The sequence below is a fragment of the Juglans regia genome, chromosome 6 (assembly GCF_001411555.2).
Source record: "Juglans regia cultivar Chandler chromosome 6, Walnut 2.0, whole genome shotgun sequence".
Classification (NCBI taxonomy): Eukaryota; Viridiplantae; Streptophyta; class Magnoliopsida; order Fagales; family Juglandaceae; genus Juglans; species Juglans regia.
In genome coordinates, this window is record NC_049906.1 from 36778226 (window position 1) to 36800580 (window position 22355).

Consider the following 22355-nt stretch of genomic DNA (forward strand, 5'->3'; position numbering starts at 1 on the left):
TTTTTAAACATGTGCAAAAATAATGCTATAGCTTTTGAAAAAGAAGCTAAAAAGCAATGGAAAGCTTGAATTGTGTGACTCAAACAATAATATAAATTAGAGTAATGCTACATATAGTCGTAAAATGCACAAGCACCGTGCAGTCACTTTGAAAAAGAGTGAGATCTACTATTAAAAAATTAATTTTCTTTTTATGTGAGTCCCGTTTTTATTTATTTAATTATTTCAAAGTGATTGCACGGCGCTTGTATAGTCACGACTGCAACTAAAATTTCTCTATGAATTAACGTACCTGAATCAAGATAAATACAGCATGGAAAAGAAAAGAATAAATAGTGTATTTTTTTAGTCCAAGTGTGCAGTTCAGCAAGTGAAAAGATCATTGGCTAATAAGTAAATGAAACAAACACATGTATTTCATTTCTGAAACTGCTGATAGTCTTTACATAAAGCTCAAGTTTGTTAATTATACATGAAATCCAGATCAAGCACAGTCTCTGGGACTAGCTGATATCAATTTTTGCACTTCTCATGGGAAAAACAACAGCAGCAGATTGCTACCTCAAAAATGGTTGCTGGACAGGATCTGGATCAAACAAATTATATATGATTTCTATCATTTTGCGATTTCAAGAAACTTACCGAACCAAACAGCTTATTTGCTGAACAACGGGTCCATGAAGCGCGCAAGCATAGCTATACTTGGAGAAAAAAGGAGCCTATCCATTTCGATTCTCTAATAATCAAATGATGAGAAAGAACCAGCTATCGTTTTCCAAATCTCAAGCACTTGTTGTGTCTGTCTTCTGTAAAGCTTGAGTTAGAAGTGAGTTGTTTCGTCGGTCTTGTGAGTGAGAGTTTCTCCATTGCATTTACAAACTTGCGCAAGTGCTTAATATACTCGGGATAAGTTTCAAGGTTGCAATGCCCCCCACCCTTGACCCATAAGGGATCGTATTTTTCCTTGGAAAGTTCCCATAAACGCTTTCCATGGGACCAATCAACAATGTCATCATTTGTTCCCTGCAAATGATCCATCATGGGAGATGCCATTCGCCCATACCAATAGCAGTCAGCATAAATCAAATTAGAACCATACATTAAATCAATTTGTAATGGGCAAGACAGAAACCTATTGTAGGAAGTAAGGCCATGGGTAGAGAATACAATAGGGATGACATAATAGGGTTCTAAGGACAAAGAAGAGGAAAATCGATATTCCTTATGAATGAAGCAGAAGAAATTCAGGTTATTGTTCCTGATTGGATTTGCTTCCCGTAACATAGGCTGGCTATGTGGTTTTACTCATTTCACCAGCATAACTACAGTGACAAAGTAAACCAGTTGGCACTTGCTGGTCACTCCAGAATCTTCTTCATACAAAGTACAAAATAAACGAAGCAACAAGAAGAGTTCTCATTGTTGATAAATGAAAACCTCCCCCACATGTGAATTTCTGGTATTTCAAAAATAATAAATCCATAAAACCACCATCTAACCAACTGGAAACCGAAAAAAAAAAAGAAAAGCCAACACAAGTCCAAGTTCTTGATATTTTCGTAACAGCCACATCCTTAAAATCTGATAGAATTACAGACTAACTTCCTACCACAAAGAAATTGACGACCATTTCTACTTCTTGTATTTCCTCCTCTCATTAATTGATTGGCATCAGATGTATCACCTAAAGGTCATCAACTTCCAACAAGAACTCCCTGAAGGTTTACAATTCATGCAAAATAAGCCCTTCACTCCCTCTAAAAGTTCTGCATTGTCAGTTTCAACTCTTGAAAATACACTTTGGTTCTCTCTCATCTTTGACAAGATGAGAAGTTACTGAGGGGTTAATGAGAAGTCCAATCAAATGAAAATAATTCTGTCAATGATTTCTTTGCATTTTCCTGTATCTAGAGGAAAAACTTGAAAATTTTCAACCCTATTTTTTGGTTTGAAAGAAATAGATCCACCAGATTTCTTTTTGCTTATTGGAGATTCCAAATCTTTAAAGACTCCGCCTTTATTGCCAGAGACTCCTGAAACTTGGGAACTAATTCTATTCTTCTGTTGCATTGTATTAGAAATAAATACATTTTGATAAAGAGAAGATTCAACAGAACCTATTCCATTGTATTAGAAGCAAATACATTTGGATAAGATTCAACATAACAGAAGGTGATTAAACATATTATTACGACTATACAAACAGTGAATTTATGAAAGTGGGAGAAAAAAAGCTGAAGAAGAGGGAAAAATCAAGGATTCAAAATTCAAACATAGTTAATGACCGAAAGGACAAAATATAATGGTGCTTAGGGGTTTCTTAGTGACGGCATCCAATGGAATTGTCAGTGAATTACTTGGCATGGTATAAACCCTACAGTTTATGAAAGAACATTTACAAAACCAAAACATCTAAGGAGTAAAATGAAACTAGAAATTCCATCGAATCATATCTAAAAAGTAACTGGTAGTAAGCACTAAGCACTAGACTTTAACCTAAGATTTTAGGAAAAATTAGTTGGTATAAACTGCACTAAGAAAATAGATGAGAACTAGAATATAAAGTTCTGTGGGTATGTAAACAAATGGAGAATTTAACAGACTAATTAAAGTTTTGGCAAGAAAGAAAAAAACTTACATGTATAACTAAAACTGGACAGCTGACATTCCGTATTTTGTCTATATTCTGAAAAAAATGAAGGAGGCTTCCTCAATACAAAACCAATTAATAAAGCTTATAAAAAAGAAAAAAAAAAAAGGAGATCCAAAGAATACTTTAATCAAACTTACTTTAAAAATGTCAAACCAAAATGTCATCTTGACTGGATATAACACCCGTATGCCTGAAAGAATGGCGCTATGAAGAACAACACCTCTCAACTTCTGTAACCGAGAAGCCAAGTGCACAGTTGGTCCACTTCCAACAGATTGGCCATACAAAATCAAATCCTCTTGCTTAATTCCATATTCGCTCTTCAAACAATTGTACACAGCCTCTATGTCATAATAGGTGTTGAACTCAGAAGGCTACCACGATTGAAGAGACAACACTTAGAAGGTATACATATAGACAAATAATCTTGAGAGATATTATTCTTTCGTAATTAACTCAAACTCTGCACTAGATTTTCGAGGCAAAAGAAAACAGCAAATGCAAACTGTCTTACCTTACCAGTCGATGCTCCATATCCTGAATAATCATAGCTGCAATATAATAATCGATACCAAGTAATTAATGAAGGAAAGGTTCTTCCTACTGCTTTTAATGAACAAATGAATACAATCAGGCGCCAAAATTAGGTTGACCAATCGCATCCCAGAACATCTTCTCCATATGCAACCACAGTCAATAGAAAATAAATAACAGCCAAAAAATTGAAGTGGCTTTCAAACACCTTTATGTAAAATTATCCATGATTAACAGGGAGAAATTGTAGACTGCAAAGTTTTGAAAAAATCAGACCAGAACCATACACGCTCTATTCTCCCATATTTAATAGGCATCTGCTTAAAAGTTCAATCAGAATAGTAATATTATACTCCTTTTTATTCTGCGTCAGTTTTTTCCCGACGAGTAGACTCCTAAAGCCAAGTAAAATAAACGTGTATAGTTATAAAGCCGTCGGCATTAATGCTGAACACAGCACCACATCACGTATGGTTCCATGGATCGCCTTCTCAATCAATAAAACTCATATATCAAATAATTCTCATATGTGCAAGGACAGAGAAGCAGCAGGAGGGAGGTAAAAAAAAGGATCAGAAATCAAAGAAAAAAAACCCATAAACATGAAAAAGGAGAATATTTTTGGAAGCTTAGATGGGGGAAAAGAAAGAAGGAAAGCAGTGAAGAAAAAGTTGGAGAATCAAAAACAGAAAATAAGTTTGTAAGCAATTACACAAGCAAAACAGCAAAATAAAAAACTCATTTTTTTATGCGACGCTATGAGAAGCAAGGGATTCAAAAACCCGTAATACAACAATTGATAGACTTTACAAACTGGGAATAGAATCAATTAATCCCCAAAAATGAAAAATAAGTTGCTCCAATAATCCAACCCCAAGAAGAAAAATAAAAAAAGCACCCAACAGAGCATAGAAGAGAACAAAGACCACCCATTACGGCTATGATCACAAACCAACCGACCTGCCAAAACCCAAAAGTACCTCATGATATTGACACGCAGGTGAGCCCTAAGCTCGATAAAGAGCTCGTGCATCTGACCCAAGTCAGCAGCGTTGCCATGCGAGTACAGCAACGTGAACCGCGCAAAAGGGTGCCTCCAAAGCATGGCAACGATTTTGTTCCCGCCCTTGGTGTCCAGCAAATGCACGTCCACATTCTTGTCCGGCGTCACCCCGGGGAACGCCAGCCTCCCATCCTCTTCCCTGTATATGTCATAGGTTGGCGGGTCTGGTGGAAAGAAAGCGAATTTGGCAGCCACGCTCGACGTCACATTGCCCATTTAACACCTACCCAGTTCAGAAATGAAGGTCAGCAACACAACCCCGTTATTGTTTCAGCATATGGGATTGAGGCTTTCTCTTGGGTTTTCACGAAAATAAACAAAAATTGTTTCTTTTTCGTGTTTTCGGTTTTTGTGATTTTTTTTTTTCTTTTACTGGGGATGATGAAACTAACGGGAGGGTTGACAGAGAATAGATCCGATCTAAGCGGGTGAGCTGGAAATGGTGTTATCTAGAGAGGAACAAAGACCCTGAAAAAAAAAAAGAAAAAAAAGAAAAGAAAAACTAAACCGATGAAAGAATTGGCTATGTTTTGAAGGAACATAGAAAGTTGGGAACCATAGAGGGAGTTCTTGGTGGTGATGATGATGATCTGTACAGCTCTGTTTTTGTGATTTTGAGGAAGAAGTTACAGAATGACTGTTTTAGCCTTCATTAGATGGTTCAATTTGTTGGAAAATGGTTCTATGGGTTTGTCCAAAAGCTTTGGGGCCATTGCATTATAAGAGTAATGCATGAAGTAAGATTTGTCAAAATCTGTGTGTCCTTTTGTGCTAAGATAGGTGTATCCCTTGGTCTATACTCTATGTATGTCCTAATTCATTTCAAAGTTACACAAAGGATATTCCCTTCAAATAACTATAATTGAGACTTTGAATATTCCCATTGACATGTTTTATTTTCATTGAGCGTAACCCCTAAACAACTATTGCACAAATCAATTATATTGTGGTATGATATATTTTGCATTCATTTCAATTCTTCTTCATTTGAAGATAAAACTATAACTTGATAATGACATAAAAATTGTTTATGCAAATACCACCACTTATTAGAAGATGTTCAATTCAGCTACCTCACCAGAAGTCTTTTAAAATTATAGAAGATTTTGACATTTCATGAAAAACTTGGGAGTTGTATGAAGAGGATGCCCCTATTATCCTAAACAGGTGGCGCTTAACTTAACTGCAACAAAACCATTAGAACTAAATTAGAGGGTTGTGATGAATTTAGAAAGGGAAAGATCACAAGATGAAGAGCTGAACGGCTATGATTTGGTCAAAGACTAACGGGATCTTCAGAGAGACAGGGGGAAAGAGAGGCTGGCAGATTGGGCGGTCAAAAATGTCAGAGTCAGAGAGTCAGACATTCCTCATTTCGCTTTGCCCAGCTGATGTTTTTTTACTCGTGGACGACGGTTTGGGCAGGGTTTTCCTGCTTTGGAGATTGAGTCAATTCCACAACTGTCCTTATTTTTCTACTTTGCCCATCCACAATAACCCATTTTATCTTAGTTTGGAAATTAATTTCTATTTTTAAGCACATTTTGGTTGCAGCATTATCTTAAAGGAAAAAGAGTGGCACGGAACTGTTTTATCTGTATGCTGATAATTAGTTTATAGCTGCAAACACTTTATTTAATGGATGAAATAATTATTATTAGTTTTAATTTGGACTAAGTTGGTGAAAATATATTTGATTGAGGTCCAACTGAAGAGAGTCACTGAATTAAGGACTCATGATATTTTTCAGTTTCTAATGAAAATTTTGAACAAAAACAGAGCCTCATAGTTTTGGTGAAAACACAAAATCTGCAGACACTTCAAGATAGTAAATATCCTCCATTTTGTCAGATGAATTTCACATTACAATTGCAATGTTATGTTGCAGTCTTTAGTGTATAAAGCTTATTTTTATTTTTATTTTGTCGGGAACCTCTCCAAGATAGGGTTCTTCGGATCTATCTTTACAGAGTAAATTTCGATTTCGTGCACTGTATCTTCGAAAGTTTCTCTACGCAAAACTGGTTAAATTGTTGACTTTTCACCAGGGATGTAGCTCCAAATAATTATTTACATCTATGAGATATTAAACTTTAGACTTTGAAGAGAGTGATATCCTAAAGACTGAGACTTTCACCGCTTAGACCAACCCCTTAGAATTTAAAGCTTCTTTTATGTGAAGTGAATGTGTGACAAGAAAAGTTTTGGCTTTGGATATGGAAATTGAAGTAGGTAAAGAAATTAAATTCACTAGCCTTGTAGAAGTAGGGGACCTCTGGGTCTTTAAAAGCAGGGGACATTTAAACTCTGAATGGAATAAAGATTGTAAATATTCTCCATTTTTCAGATGAAATGTTTGCATCAGCAATAATAGTATCCATCAGACAAATAAATACTTAATATAAGTCTTATTTGGTGGGATAGTTGGTTTGAATTTGACTCTGTAATTTGTAAAAACTATTTAATAAAGCTTTACAAGTTCAAATTCTTTCTTAAGGCTATTTGAATTTAGAAGTACCCTCAACTCATCTTATTATTACGATTTTTTTTTTAAAATTTTTATACAAAATATAAAAAATAATTCAATTTTTTTAAATATCAAAATAATAATAATGTTAAAAAATAATATTCTAATAATATTTTATTCAACTAATTTAAAAATATCTCATCTCATCTATCTTACTATTTAAATGAGTCCTTAATTAAAAAAAATGCTCAATTCACAAATTCTTTCAAATTGTAAATTTTTTGTATTATAAAATAGATCTGACTTAACACATAATCTCATATCAATTTATGAACTTTTTTTTTTTATACTTTTGTTTATTTTATAGGCTTAATATTTCTTAAATAATTAAATCAAGTTTTTCTGTAAAAAATATAATACAAGCAAATAGTAAAGTTTAGTCCAAAGAAAATAATGGGTCAAAAGGCCCATAGACTGCTTAGAAGTTGGTGCACCAACCAAGAGAAAGCAAAATAGAAAAAGGCAGTTCTAAATTAATTTTTATAGACAAATCAAATTTGTGATGTTATGTCTGTCGTGTCCATCAAATATAATTTGCCCATATTTTAATCATATATATATATATATATTTACATTATTAGAGTATTTAATTGAAATGAATGTTCTAAGTAGAGATGATTTGAGAGATTACTCTTCAAGCACTGACTGGAAACACTACAAAACTGCTTTAGAATGCTAACAAAATTTAAAACAAATCTGCCCATCATACTGATAACATATGATTACTGGTTTACAGAGACTAGCCATTACTTAAAGATATATCATTGAAGAAATCTAGGAAATGGAACATCACTTTTTCAGGTGAATATTACCTTTTCATGGCAGATATTGAATAATATTATGAGATGGGGGGGAAAAGAAAGGCTGAATTGCTGTAAGGGAAAAGATGGATTTGTGAGCATCACATCAACAAAAGAAGGGTCAACCTTCAGCACTACTACATCTTACCTGTAAAGGAGATAGAACCCATAAATGCCATTTTTTGACCCAACCTGATCCAAACCCATGTGCACAGCAACTTAAAGTGTTTCTGGAAAAGCAATATGCGAACTATGAACCTTAGGTTGTCAAGATAATGTAGGATTAGATGGGACATTGAATGTGTGACACATTGCTGCATATTCAAGCAATTAGTTTAAGATTATCCTTTGAGGTTCTATTAGTTAATACTGCATTTTGCTCAGGTTAGCAAACCACTCCGAACTGCTCAGATTAGTTCGGATATTCCAAGTTAGCCAACCAATTATTAGACAAAAAATAAAAGTACAAAGGGTTCTGCGTGTTATTCTAAGGACTTTACACCACACACTGCTTTACGTGGCATAATTTGATTTAAAAGATAAATTTTAAGATTTGATTTATAAGATTCATTTAAGTGATGTGGATGGTGTGTTTTACGCACTGATTTGAGAATAGAATAACTTGAAGTACAAATGTTTATAAAAAAAAAATACCATGACAACTACACTATCATCTTGATTACAACACTCCATTCAACACATATTGTTATATTTTGAGTGTTTGATCCGGTGAGACTGAAACTAGAATACAATCATGGACAAAGGTAACTGCCAAGTTTAAACAAAATGTGCTCTTCTTCTGCCGCAGTCTTATGATCTCCGACAACTGAAACCAAAGTTTCTGCAATGTTATCCAAAGTTGCATCCGAAATTTCAGCTAAAGTGAAGGCTAGCTCGCGTTGTGCCACTAGACTCTGGTGGAGGGGTGTCATTATTCATTAAGCCTTTCTCATCAGGTCCTTGTTCATTGATCAATCTTTTGACCCTAGGAACAATGGCCCCCCCATTCAGGTATATAGTGTTGTCATCCCCAACTGCCATCATTTTCCGAAGACCATTTTTATATGCCAGCTAGCTCTTTATGCATGTGACCGAACACAACCAGTGGGATAGAGAGCTTGGCCAGACCCTTTTAGAAAGGATAAGGCTAGCTAGCTTGTGCTAGATCTGCACCAAAAGATATTGCTAGGTAAAAGAAGTTAATATGATCTATTTCATATTAAAATACATGGGCAAACTGCTGCTATACAAAGAACTTCATTTTGTTCCTTTCCATAATCGACCTCAGTACGTATGTTGACAAGGTCACGGAGTACAGCAAGCCAACAGGCACAGCAGGATAAATACGGAAAATCTTAGTCACTTTTTAACATTAAAACCTCGAAAGCAACCGGCCTTTACAGTTAAAGAGCCACCATACAAGCTTGTGACCAAATGTTGTGACCAGTCATGAAGTTGAAAGCTATGTTTTAGAAAGGTGACCTCAAAGTAGTTCACAAGTTATGACTTGTATAAGTGAAATGAATGGGATGCTATGAATGCCTAGAGGTATATATTTTTACAATTGTGAATGTTATGTTGAGTTTGTGAAGCTTGGTTTATTCTTGTGTCGGCTCGAGTCAATGACCCAACCTAACGAAGATTCGTTACGATTTTTTGATAGATTTTCAATGAGTCAAACAAAGAGTTCGTTTGACGTTCACTCGAGTAAAACTCTAGCAAAGAGGTCGCTCGACACTTACTCGACATGTCGCTCGAGTGAACATCAAATAGAGAGTTCGCTCGACACCTTATTGGAGCAAATAACGTGATAATTGAAAAATTAGGGCTTTTGTCATACAATCTCTCATATATATGTTTATTATGAACAATTTGGTCATTTTGAACATTATAATTTCTCCCTACATTGTACTTTGATATTCCTCAAGAGAATAAAATCCTTTGACGTAGGCATGTTGAATCACGTAAATCTTTGCATCAAGCGATTGATTTCTTGTTTTACTTTATTGTTCTTGCATTGTTTTTCATAACATGTTATGAGGAAGTATGCAAGTAAATAGTTAAATAAGGTATAAGTAAGGAATCAATTAAAGGTTAAAGTTGCGTGGAAAAGACGACACGTCAAGAGTGTTTTTATTATGCAAGTTCTAAATTTAAGTTGCATATGCACTTAAAAAAAGGAAGTGACATAAAGTTATGTATGAATGTAGATTGACATTTGACATGCACATGAATGAATTGTATAAAATGAAAATGGCATATAGTCTAAGTAAGTATTATGTTCATACTCTTCTAGAGTTTTCTATATGATGTAAAAATAAAGAGTTATTCTACTCATTATTCTTACATCACACACTTGCTAAGGAAAAAAAAAAAGATAAAAAAAAAAGCAGGTGTGTGGTATAAGAGTGATGAATAGAATTTTTCAAAAACAAAATGAAAAGTTTCTTTCAATGAAAATGAAATGAAATGCTTTTATGAGAAAATATCTTTTTATGCAATGAAAGAAAATGAATGGTGTTTTATGTGAATCTATGCTAAAGTATTAATGCTTTGAAGTACATGTATGTAATGACCTTTATTTGGCAACCCAATTTTATGCTTCTCTATAATAAATGCATGCATAATGAAATGAATGTTATATATAATAATTATTGTTTCTTATGATCCATGAAATGAAATGGTTATGTTTTATGTTTAATGTTATGAAATGATGTTTTATGAAATAAAATAAATTGATGAATGAAAAGGAAATGGGTGAAAAATTTTACATCACATACCAACATGTGATTTATCATTTTCATCATTGTATTTAAACACATATCGATGTATGTATAATTATATTTTACATCCTCTAATAAAATGTAGACATGTAGGAGATTTATATTATTCACCCGTAAAATCGATTGAGGGAATTTATTCCCAACCTTTTTCTCTCTCTTCTCCCGAAGACTCTTTCTCTCTCTTTCTCCCCCCAACTCTCTCCCTCTCCTGAAGCCTCTCTCTCTCTTCTCCGTTTCTCCCCCCGGCTCTCCAAACCATGGAACCGTTCAGAGGCCAAGGACAACAAAATCAGCAAAAGGCATGTCAAGTAATTCCAGAGGGTTGTTTTTCAGTCTACGTTGGACCTCTAAGACAGATTGCCAATCATCCATTGTGCAAGAGGACGCTGAATTGGAAAATTTGAGCAGCTTCTTGGCAATTACGTTGACCTTATAAAAGATTTGAAATCTTAGACACAGATTAACGAAATGCTGGGGGGGTAGAGACTTCCTGTAAGGCTGTAAACCCCATAACTCATGCATCCAAATTGGGAAAACAGATGGCACTTCACATAATAGTCAACAAGGATGTATTTTCTTGGAAAAGCTAATGGGCGATATAATCTTTTATCAAAAATAAACATCCAATATTGACTGATCAAAATATATATCCCAAGTGTGCGTAACGTGTCCTCTTGGCTTAATTTTACAACCCTTGCAGTAAAATTAATAAATAAATAAAAAAGAAAAAAGAAAAAACACAAAACTTGAATCATAATTATAATGCCAAAACTGTAATGGCAAAACTCTCGTGCTGAGCCAGGACACCCCTTTGGCAGCCCGCTCTTTTTTTCTTTTAGAAAAAAAAACATGACTATCTTCATATCACAAAGACTCTGGACTTGTTGAGGGTCTAATTCTTGCGGGCATTCCTCTTGGCTCCTCAAATCCATCATGAATCCAATAAGCTGAAGACTTCCGGGGTGTGATTGACATTTTGCTCACATCAAGATCAATCTCTTGCTCACCAATGTCTTCATCACTAATGCCTTCAGCTTCATCGCACGGAGGTCTGACCATTGACCAATACACGAAGTATGGTCGGATGAATCTTCAGATAATCAGGAAGAGTAGTCAACACAAAGTTGGTGAGAATCCTTATAAAAAGAACTCAGCAGAAATGGACAAAAGAAACACCCCATTCACCATTCTGAATGTGCATTAAATATATTTTCCAGCCTTGCATAGTTCTTAAATGAGCCACTGAACATCCCACATAAATTTTAAATTTCAAAACAACCCCTCAAAAGATAAAAGGCATGAAAATGACTTCTGTCCTTCCCTTGCATTTTAATAACAGCCTGAATTTGCAATCAATGCTATTCATTCTAGAAAACAACAAAAATAGAGTTGATCCCAACGCTGATAATGCATACCTGTCACTTTTTCTCAGCAAACATGGGTCAAATGGGAAGAACATGTCAAGCCTTTCCATCCCACCAAAAGCCTTTGAATGTTCGGACTCCAGTGAGTCGCTAAAAACAAATTCCTCAGATGAAGAGAATAGATTGGCTACTTCTGCTTGTTGGCAAAACTCATCAACAATAGAAGGCAGACATACCTGGCAGAAATGCAGCTAAAATAAGACAATGTACATTCCTCTTTCTTATAAAAGAAGTTTTATTAATGACTAAAAATGCACCAACGAAATACACAAGTAAAATTGAAAAGGGAAAAAAAAAAAAAATACAATTTTCACCCTACCACCAATAAACATTTTACACCTTAAACCCCAAAGTACAAAGGCTAACACATTGCACTTCCAAACTCCTAAAAAGGTTTCAATATACCCTCTATTAAGATCAGAAGGTCCAGATTTTTTTCATTCATTTCTGCGTCAAATTGGACAATGGTGCTATTTGTCAATTTGTTGTAATCGGATGGTACAATGTACACAAATACTTTTAACCTATTAGAATGATCGTAAGTGCATTTTCACCCTTAAAATAAATGGAAAAGATTGAAGAATAAGGATCAAACAAGGCACACTGATCATAGATAAGTATGAATCCTTCTCAGCATCAAAGGAAACATAACTAGGACACATCAAAATTGTAATTGTATATACCGATTAATCTTTTTAAGAGTATTTGGCTGTCCCAAAACATCACCTCACCTTCAATGGGCTCAATGCATGCTTCAAGATCGGCTCTATAAAGAGCAGATGAGACTTGAACCAAGCAACATCCATCATTGATTTCATTCGGAAGCAAAGCACATACATGATGGCCTGTGGACAAAAAAGAAGCCATCAATTTGCTATTAGTCAAAAGCAGTACATCAGCTTCTGCACAATTGGATAATAACTGTCAAACATGTATTGTTTAGTAAACAAGCAACATTAGGATAAAGAAATGAGGACATAGTCGGGTCACCTCGAATAATTTTTTTTTTAAATTCAGTAACCTCAAATAAAAATGTTAACAATTTAAAATGTATCTCGTGCTTCATTTCACCAGATATTATCCACATATAAGATGCCATCAAAACTTTGCAGTGGACACAATGAAATGGTTGAAACTACATATTATGCAGCTAAATAACTGAGGGCTGGTTTGGTTATACAAAACCAAACTATCTCATCTCATCTCATATAATCATTACAACTTTCCTAAACTTCCACAAAATATAATAAACAATTCAACTTTTTCAAATTTCAAAACAAAAATAATATTATAACAATATTTTATTCCACTTTCAATAAAATATCTCATCTCATCTGGACTGTGTAACCAAACGAGGCCTGATTGTATAGTATAGCTCGATTTATTGAATTCCAGTACTCAAAGTGTTGGAAGATAATATTTAATATAAAATTGAGAAATCATGATTCCAGAATGCAAATTTGTTTGATACCATACTCTATCCAAATTCTTTCCTGTCAATAATGAAAGGTCTAAAAACCTTTAAGTTTACAATCCAAATATTGCCAAAGCATAATATACCTGGCATGCAGAGTAGAAAAGTCTATGGGAGACTGGGTTTATTTCACCACCTGTTTTGCAATATTCCAAGCACCAATCTACTAACCTGAGAACTCATAATCACAAGGTAACCAAGTTAATCTTTAGTTGTTGCAACATAAATATAGATCATATTCTAAGAAAATATCATGCCTCTCAACCTTTTCAACATGATAGCGACGAAAGGGGCTGACAGAAAATTTGCACGTGATAAAAAGCTAGCAAGATAAGCAACAGCACTCATCCTGCACAGCACAAGGGAAAAAAAGGTTAGAAACATAGATTATGCTTTGATGCTCATCTAACACCTGAACCCATATTACAAAACTTTGAGGAAACTAAACGGTGACCATAAATGTAGACAAAAACAGAATCTAGTATTGGGGAAAGGGAGCTGCAAGAACTTAATCGCTTGATGTCTACTAATCACCACTCTTATGCTAAATCTACAGTAATACAATTTCCCCCTTAAACCCTTGACATCATCACGAGGCCATTCAATTGTAGGTGCAGCAGCCAAGTCCTACACTTCTGGCTAAGATTGCCTCTAATCCCATTTGTAACGATGCAAGTAAAGCCCAAGTCAAATCTTAGTTTATATTCCACAAGAACTTCTCATTCCCAGACAATGTGAGATTTCATTCACCACCTTCTCATGTTAAATCCAGGGTATGTTACAATCCACAAGCGTCGTACAATCATTTTGAAATAATTGAATAAATACGGGATCCACATGAAAATTTTTGGTTGTGTTTGTGAGAATACATCATTAGATAAGCCTTAGATGGAGATGAATTTAAAGGCCTTGCATTTGTGAGAAAAGAAAGGTGGCTGATATGTTCTTTAAACTTGCATTTGGTTATCCTGGACTTGGGCATAGAACTCAGTGTCATTGAAATAACTGAGAAAAATGTCATCTTCAAGTGTCGAGGTAAAGGGACAGCTCTCTTCTGATCAAAAGTGGAATTAGGCAAGTAAAAGCTTAACTTTTTTTAAACATTGATTCAGAACAACAATATTCATGTGTCTCCTACAACCGGTCCAGATAGGAAAGCATATCCTTCCTGCAGAGACTAAACAAATGATTTTTCCTTCCAGATACAACCACTAATTGATCCTCATCCCAAGGCAATTACACAAAATTAAGTCTTATGAGAAGCCCTTGAGATATAAAATTAACACGACAAGATAATTTAAATTTCACACTAAGTTTTCCATGCAACAACCATAAAGTTAAATCTCATAATATCAATAAAATCCTTGTTTCACTGATAAAAAAGTTCAATCTCACAATTCAATGACGCCTTCCTTAACCAAGTGCTAAAACAAAATATATACCTCTAGAGTTGTAACAATATAAGTACAAATAAAAACCACAAAATAAAAAAAAAAAAGAAAAAAAGAAAAAAAAATCATGGATTAGAAGTATAAAAAGAAAAATTTGAAAAATAGAAGCCTGGACCAACTTTAAGTGGTTCAAAGACCACAAACCATAACCAACGCAAAATTAATGTTCCCCAAAACAGAAGCATAAAAACCAATAATCCAAATTTTTTAATATAAAATATGTTAATATTACCGGAATGGCATCGGGTAGTCTTTGCTAACAAAAATATCTACAAGCAATGTCGCAAATCTCACACCGCAGTTTTCAGGATCTAGAGCACAGGCATAGAACATCACAAACTGCAATACAAATAAGCAAAAGCAATGGGTTTTAACGCCAGCATTACCAAAAAAAAGCCACTATGCAATTTATATCAGTATGAACAAGATAAATAAAGCAATTAACTAGAAAAAGGTATATTTACCTGAGCAAATTTTGACTTGTATGTAGTCAAAACCGTAATTCGGAACGAGTCTAAAAGAGGTTCAAAGACCTAATCACCACATTTAAAAATATAATAATATTAGGAATGAGACAAGGATAACAAAAAATTAAATGCAGAGAAAAATTGAACATCCAAATGTACCTCGCTCAAACGACCATTGGCTTTACATGATTCGAGATGCTCAAAAGTTAGAGCCATCAAGCTATCCAATTTTTCAGCAATTAAGTTTCCTCCTAAACTCTTCCGACTTAATTCTCTTGGAAGCTGCAAAAATAAAAGAACAGGAATAAATAAGATGATAAATAAAATCCCACTCCAACCAATATAATATGAATTAGGTTTGAAAGCGGGCCGAACATTAAATTTCCTTGGTACATATTATTTTTACCTCATCCCAGTACATTCATCATTAGCCGCTATCACATGTTTAGGACACTCAGAGCTAGACAAGACCAACATGATTGCCGACTAATCAAATTTATTTTTTTAATAGGTCAATAGGATTTTCTTAAATCAAGGAAAAAGAAGAAGCCTGAGTACAAAGGAAATATACAAAAAGAACACCTAGTTATAAGTTAGGAACAAGAAATGAAAACCGTTATCAGGTAATAAGTAAGAAAATCATGAAAACTAGCCCCATTGATAACAATAATAGAAGCCAACAAGAATAAAGTGTGGAAAAAGAAACATCTAAGATCATCCAATGAGCGTTCCCAGTCCTCAAAGATCCGGCCAACAATAGTTGAAAGTGGGCCCAAATCAAATTTATTAGGCCATATATTTGAAACACGGTCAAAATACTACAATAGTCAAAGCCAGCAAGGCATTTCCAACAATTTGCTACCATTTCTTAGTTCAAAAGATTAACAGATGAAAGATATAGGCAAATTTTGAGCATCGTATGGACCATACCTCATAATCATCTTCCTCGTCATAATCTGCAATTTCATCCGCATTCTCAAGCTCCATCTGAAATATTCCTTTACTAGAATCATCTCGCAAAATGTCATCCCATCCAATCTCCACCTATAAGACACTTGATACGTCATTACACAAATACAATATCAATTTTTTGGCAACTAATTAGTTTGAGAAATTCAATCTACTTACATCCAACTCTATCAGCATATCCATCATTGCCATAAGCATCGTGCTCCTAACAAATTCTCCAATTGCACCACTCTCAAGCTTTAACATGTTCTCAACATATATGACTGCCAACTACAGGAAGAGGTGGTTCTAATTTCAGTTACAGTTTGATCCATAATAGCAGACAAATTAATGCAGAAAACAAGTCACGAGCATATGGTATTGGAGTTTCAATCCAGAAAAGTGCAAAAGGCACAACGACATACAAGAAAATTAAAAAAAATTTAAAAAGAAAATAGAAAAATCCAAATTTTAAACAGGGACACATGGTGAAACACAGATGTCAGTATATACAAAAAAGCAGCTAAAAACACAAGCCTTGCTCTAAAATTTGTCTGTTAATCTTCCTGCCCCAGAAAAAATGACAACCACAAGGCTGAACTGATACCGACCAAGGGGAGGTACAAAAAAAATACAGTTATGAATCATAAAGCTAGTTGATTGACATGGGTGCTGTTGGGAGGCACACCACATTGCCCCCAGCATTTGACACTGCACAAAACTGTATCACATTTAAGCTTGAATTTAAGATTGGGAAGCACTTGTTGAACTCACAGGTTCCTTTGCATAAATTGGCATTCTTTGAGAAACAATTGGAGATAGTATAGAGGGAGCAAGAGGCACCAAATCAGCTATGTGTTTCAGGGCTGAATGCACACGAGAAAGAACTTGTTCCTTTCTTGCAAGACCACGTGGCTGCTTCAATGTATCTACGAATGAGTATGGTGGCGTGAAGTTGCTCACAAGCATTTCCAAACATGAACTGACATGTTTTCCATTTGAAGCAGCCTACAATATTGATAGTGAAAATGAATCACTAAAGGTTCACCAAAATGTCCACTGAAAGTAAGGGAGCAAAAAAATCTATCCGTCATAAATCATAAATAGAAGGATGCCTAAAGCCCACATACCAAGGATATGATTAGTTCAAGCAACGCATCCATCACATCAGGTCTGTAGTTCCACATGTTCATTCTAAAAATCTGAACATTCATAACAAAATTTCATTAATTTTAACAAAACTTTCGACGAGTAATTAAATCTAACAAGAATAACAGAATAAAAATGCAAACAACAAAGCATTCATATACTCACTGAAGTAAGAAGAGAGTCATGGAGAACGGCATCTATATAAGAAACTGCTCCAGATAGTGCCTTTAAACTGGTCTGCCGAGCATATATAAAAAGAACATAAGATTTGGAGAAATGAATTATGAGGTTAATAGGAGCATTGAAGCTTTGAAATACCGCCTCAATCATCCCCCCCCCCCCCCCCAAAAAAAAAAAAAAAAAAAAACTAAATATAGGTAAAGAGCCTACCACAAGCAATGCCACCTCCTCAGGGGCAAGTCGTTCATTGTGATGCATAACCCCAACAAGCTGGTCGTAACTGTCACTATCACCCTGAGAAAGTAGAATTTATACTTAAAGATAAGGTTTTAGCAAGCGAGTTACATGTTTCACTCTCATCTCACAAAAACCACATTACACTCATCTGACCGTGCTGATGTGGCACTGCCAGTCAACCCTTAGAGTAGCTCGTCTAAAAATTAAAAAAACATCAAGGATTATTGGATAATGTCACTTCAACAAGATGAGATGGGAGTGGGATGAAAGTGTGGTATATGTCATTTTCTTTAATAAACTAGAACAGAGCCAAGACATTAAAACGGGTAACTCCATAATAGAATTTTCATTTTTAGGTTGCTATGTAGAAAATGTTGCTAATATATAGATAGAAAGACCCCGATATTGTGTATTCAATATTAGGCCATATAAGGATTGAAGAAAAACAACATAATCATATGGCAGACAAACATATTCAAAATCCTGCTGAAAATATCAAAATGTTAGAAAAATCTGCTTAATGATTTGCACCAATAAACATAAAAACCACGAGAAAAAGAACAAGAAAAGACAGCAGGAACTAAACAAAATACTTAAAAAAAGGAAAACCACAAGCACTTTAAAATTGGTTTGGCATTCACAACAAACAGCACATAAACAGTTGCAATTCATTGCCCATACAAAGAATTAACAACTGGACCAAGACCTCTCAAGTATATTTTTTATAGAACCGTACTAACTCATATCCGCAGGTTATCCCTCAAAATTCATCCATCAAAAGCTCCACAAAATAAACTCCCTTCAGCACATGGAGCAATCAGATAATCCACATATCATTAAGGAAAACCAAATATATTTTTTATAAAACTGTGATAACTCATCCGCACGTTATCTCTCATAATTCATCCATCACAAGTTCCACACTAATGCTAAAATCATGATCATATGATGAGTGGCAAGATAAACATATGTGCTATACCAGCCTTCCAAGTCTTACTATTACCATGATGATCTCGCACAGATCATTTAAACCTTAAATAATTAAAGAAAATAAAGCCAAGTACTTAAAAAAAAAAAAAAAAGCCATCATAAAGAAATAAAAATGCTGCATTTGGAAGAATGCTTACCAATGAGACTGAATTAAGAGCATCCTTGACATGATAGACTACCTCAGAATCACTAAAATTATCATCATTATCCATTTCATGAAACCCTGCCCCGTAGTTAGCTAATTCCTCAGCTCCCATGGTCTTTGACCCAGACCCTACTGCTCCCACTATTTCAGAGGGGCCTGGGAGTGTGGATATGAGCAAGACCTGCAAAACAAAAACAGAGAAATTAAATTTAAACATCCCCATGAATGAATTGTAAAGCATGGATAAGTCAAACTTTGAGGAATGGTCTCGCACAATTCTTTCATGACTACATGAAACAACAGTTTTTTCTTTCTTCTAGAAATTCATAATTAGAAAGGGGTTCAATTTTATAACAACCCTGAATAAAAATGCAGTCAATTGTATACTAACACGAATATAGATTTTAGCGGCTACTTGCATCAGATTATTGAACATATAACAAAGGGAGTAAATCTAAGACCCGAGCACTTCATTCGAAAAAAAGTTAGTAAATCTAAGACCCACGTGAAAACATCATTCATTCTTTTAATGGTGAACCCCACTTCTTTTCAAAGGGAGGGCACAGGGTCTGCACACCCTAGGATATCTACATTACTCAAAAATATATTTGTATCATCTGGATAATTCGTTCTCCTCAAATGTGAGTATCCATATAACACTCGAAGTATCCTTACACCAAATTAACTAATTTATCTTAATTTTATTCTCCAAACAAATCATCCTGAGATAATCATTCGGGTGTAAGTTTTTAAATCTTCCTCCAAGGTTTAAAAACTTACACCCCAGTATAACAAATGGCCGTTCAACCCATTTAACTCTCAAACCCATCAATCCACATCACTGTTGCTATCAAACAACATATCAACCCCTAAACGACGCCTTTACTTGTGACCCGTAACTCAACTCTACATTTAGAAATCGGGAAGAGAGCGTAACAAGCCCAGAGAGTTACCAAAATTATCGAGTAGCTGGAATTGTTACACGGTGGGGCTGGGCTGGCCGGTGGCACAACGGGAGGCTAGAGACATAGATAGAGAGGGACAGAGAGTCGTGTGCTTGCGGACAGCAGTGCGATGGGTTCCGTGGGTGTTGGACGTGCTACTGGTGCGTTGATCCCCTCTGCTCTCTGGCAACACACAATGAGACAGTGAGAGGGGGAGAGAGAGAGAGAGAGAGAGAGAGAGAGAAGCCGAGACAGGGCGAGAGAGGGAGAGAGAGAAGCCGAGAGAGGGCGAGAGAGGGAGAAAGTTTTACCTGCAGCGTGTGGTGGTCGGAGCGGCGAAGGGCTGCGAGCCTGCGTGGCACTAACAGGGATGGGCGGCGTGGGACAGGGCGCTGCAGAACATCACAGAGGATGAGATAGAGAGAGACGGATAAGCGAAAAAGAGAGTCGAACGGAGAGTACATACCGGCGGCGAGCGGCGAGCGGCAACGGAAACCAGGAGCGAAGGGCGGCAGTTTGGAGACGCAGAAAGAGAGAGAAACGAAAAACTGAGGGAGAGACGCAGAGAATGAGAGAGTCGAGGGCTGCGGGCGCTGGACGGAAGGAAGGGGAAAAACTAAAAAGTATATATGGGTTTTAGGGTTTGTCCAAACGAAGTCGTTTTGAATCTCGTTTTTTCGGCGGGCTGGGTTTTATTGGGCTTGGGTTCTTCCACTGAGCCGGTCATGACTAGGTCGACAAAGTTACTCATTTGGAGCTTCAATCGCAGTTTAACTAATAATATACAACTCTTTTTTATAATTTTTTATATAATTATATTTTAAAATAAAAGTATTTATGTGAAGTGATATCATTTTTATAAGTTATTTAACAAAAATTATCTTTAATTTAAAATATAATTGTATAAAAAATTATAAAAATGATTGTATATATATCATTTTTTAATATATAAAGGTATTTTAATCACCTTTTAATGGTAGCAAAAAAATCAGGTATTGAGAATAATATCTTCCTGTGCTAATGAAGCTATATATGATCATTGCATTCTCGGTAAACAAGAGACCCTCAAATTGGCTTTATACAGTTTTTGTATAGATAACTTCGTAGCATAATTTTATTTCAAGAAAAAATTATAAATTTGAATCTTGTAAATCAAATCTTGTCATATTAATGCTGTAAATGACAGTGTTATCCATACCGGCTTGTGAATAGAATAATTCATATAGTAATAATACACACAACCACTTTCACAACTCTTTACACAATCACTAAATTAATGAGAATGTTTTTATAAAATGACGTTACTTTTATAAGGTGTTCTATAAAAATGCCCATATATAGTTTAAATCATAATATTATAAAGAATTGTGAAAATGATTTTGGGTGCACTATTTTTCATATGAGTTTTGCTATATATTAGCCATTATTCACCCTCACATCCCACACTTGACATCGTTTTTTTTTTTTTTAGGATGTAGAGTGTAGAGTAGTAAATAATAATTGATAAATAGATTAATTCTTTTCATATATCTATTCTATATATAAAAGTGTCTATCCCTTATAAATAGTAGATTTTGTTTGACATATCAAATTATATTTTTGCCATTTTTCCTTTTGTTCGGGGCATTGCAAGGTGCTTTTATTTTGGTCTCTTTTCAGCCGGGGTCACAACTTCCTTACAATTTTTTTTTTTTTTTTTTAATTTTACGCTGTTATTGTAACTTGTACTCAATTTTGCAAACTAAAAAGTATGACATCTACATGCTAGATCATAAATCTTATCCAATTTAAATATGTATGCTTATAAAAAGTATTATTTTTATATCTTAAATTGAGAGGTGCTATAGTCACAAAGAGATTATATAAAGTAATCTCATAAATTGAGGTAGTTTCATATGATCTATTAGATTAATTATCTTACAGTAAAAATAATTTTATAATATGACGAATCATATCAAGCTATATTAGTTTATGAGATTACTTTTATATAATCTCTTTATTATTAGAGTATTTTCTATCAAAACTTAATTTTGGACATGCATATACAACGTTACTAACATAAATTAAAGTGGGCTTGCTTAATGCACTTCACTGATTAGTTATCGTCCTGACAAGGATTGTAATAAAATGAAATGCTAGGAAAGAACTTGGAGTAAGCGAGTTTTGGGAGAACATTATTGTAATTTCATTCAACCGAAAATTTTTAATTTAAAGTACATAGGGGTGCATTCCGTATATGTAGTACTCGTGCGTAACAAACTAACAGAAAAGGAAAGGAATATACAGGTGTCAGAAAATAATAAAGGAATGCTTTATACAATTCGGGAAGGAGTATGTGTGGTGCAATTGAGAATGCAGAGGTGCATAACAGAATCATGTGCATAACAGAATGCAGACGTGCATTTTATTTAAGCTCCCTTGCAAATACGTGAGCTTGTTCCATGCATGTTGTCAGCGCCGTTGATCATATCGACGGGGGTTGATTGTAGATGATGATCATACTCCAATACCCCCCCACAAGATGAAGAATAGCGATTTACTATTCCCATCTTGGAGAGGTGTGAAGATAAGACTTGGGAAGAAAGG

General features: G+C 34.9%; 2 protein-coding genes across 2 annotated transcripts; both read right to left on the reverse strand.

The window, feature by feature from the left end:
* Positions 1-392: 392 nt before the first annotated feature.
* Positions 393-4942, reverse strand: LOC109012909 (alpha/beta hydrolase domain-containing protein 17B-like). The gene is made up of 5 exons (XM_018994807.2): positions 4168-4942; positions 3168-3204; positions 2791-3027; positions 2639-2686; positions 393-1023 (listed from the first exon to the last, which is right to left on the reverse strand). Exons 1-5 carry the CDS (start codon positions 4464-4466, stop codon positions 766-768), a joined length of 879 nt encoding a protein of 292 aa, XP_018850352.1. The 5' UTR covers positions 4467-4942; the 3' UTR covers positions 393-765.
* Positions 4943-10964: 6022 nt separating this feature from the next.
* LOC109012910 (RNA polymerase I-specific transcription initiation factor RRN3) lies at positions 10965-20365 on the reverse strand. The gene is made up of 18 exons (XM_018994809.2): positions 20236-20365; positions 20081-20161; positions 19779-19952; positions 18818-19006; positions 17664-17747; positions 17439-17510; positions 17255-17326; positions 16899-17132; positions 16305-16415; positions 16107-16220; positions 15336-15458; positions 15174-15242; positions 14942-15048; positions 13524-13607; positions 13345-13429; positions 12516-12629; positions 11776-11960; positions 10965-11450 (listed from the first exon to the last, which is right to left on the reverse strand). The coding sequence occupies exons 4-18, from the start codon at positions 18935-18937 to the stop codon at positions 11225-11227; spliced, it is 1800 nt and encodes a 599-aa protein (XP_018850354.1). The 5' UTR covers positions 18938-19006; positions 19779-19952; positions 20081-20161; positions 20236-20365; the 3' UTR covers positions 10965-11224.
* Positions 20366-22355: the final 1990 nt, after the last annotated feature.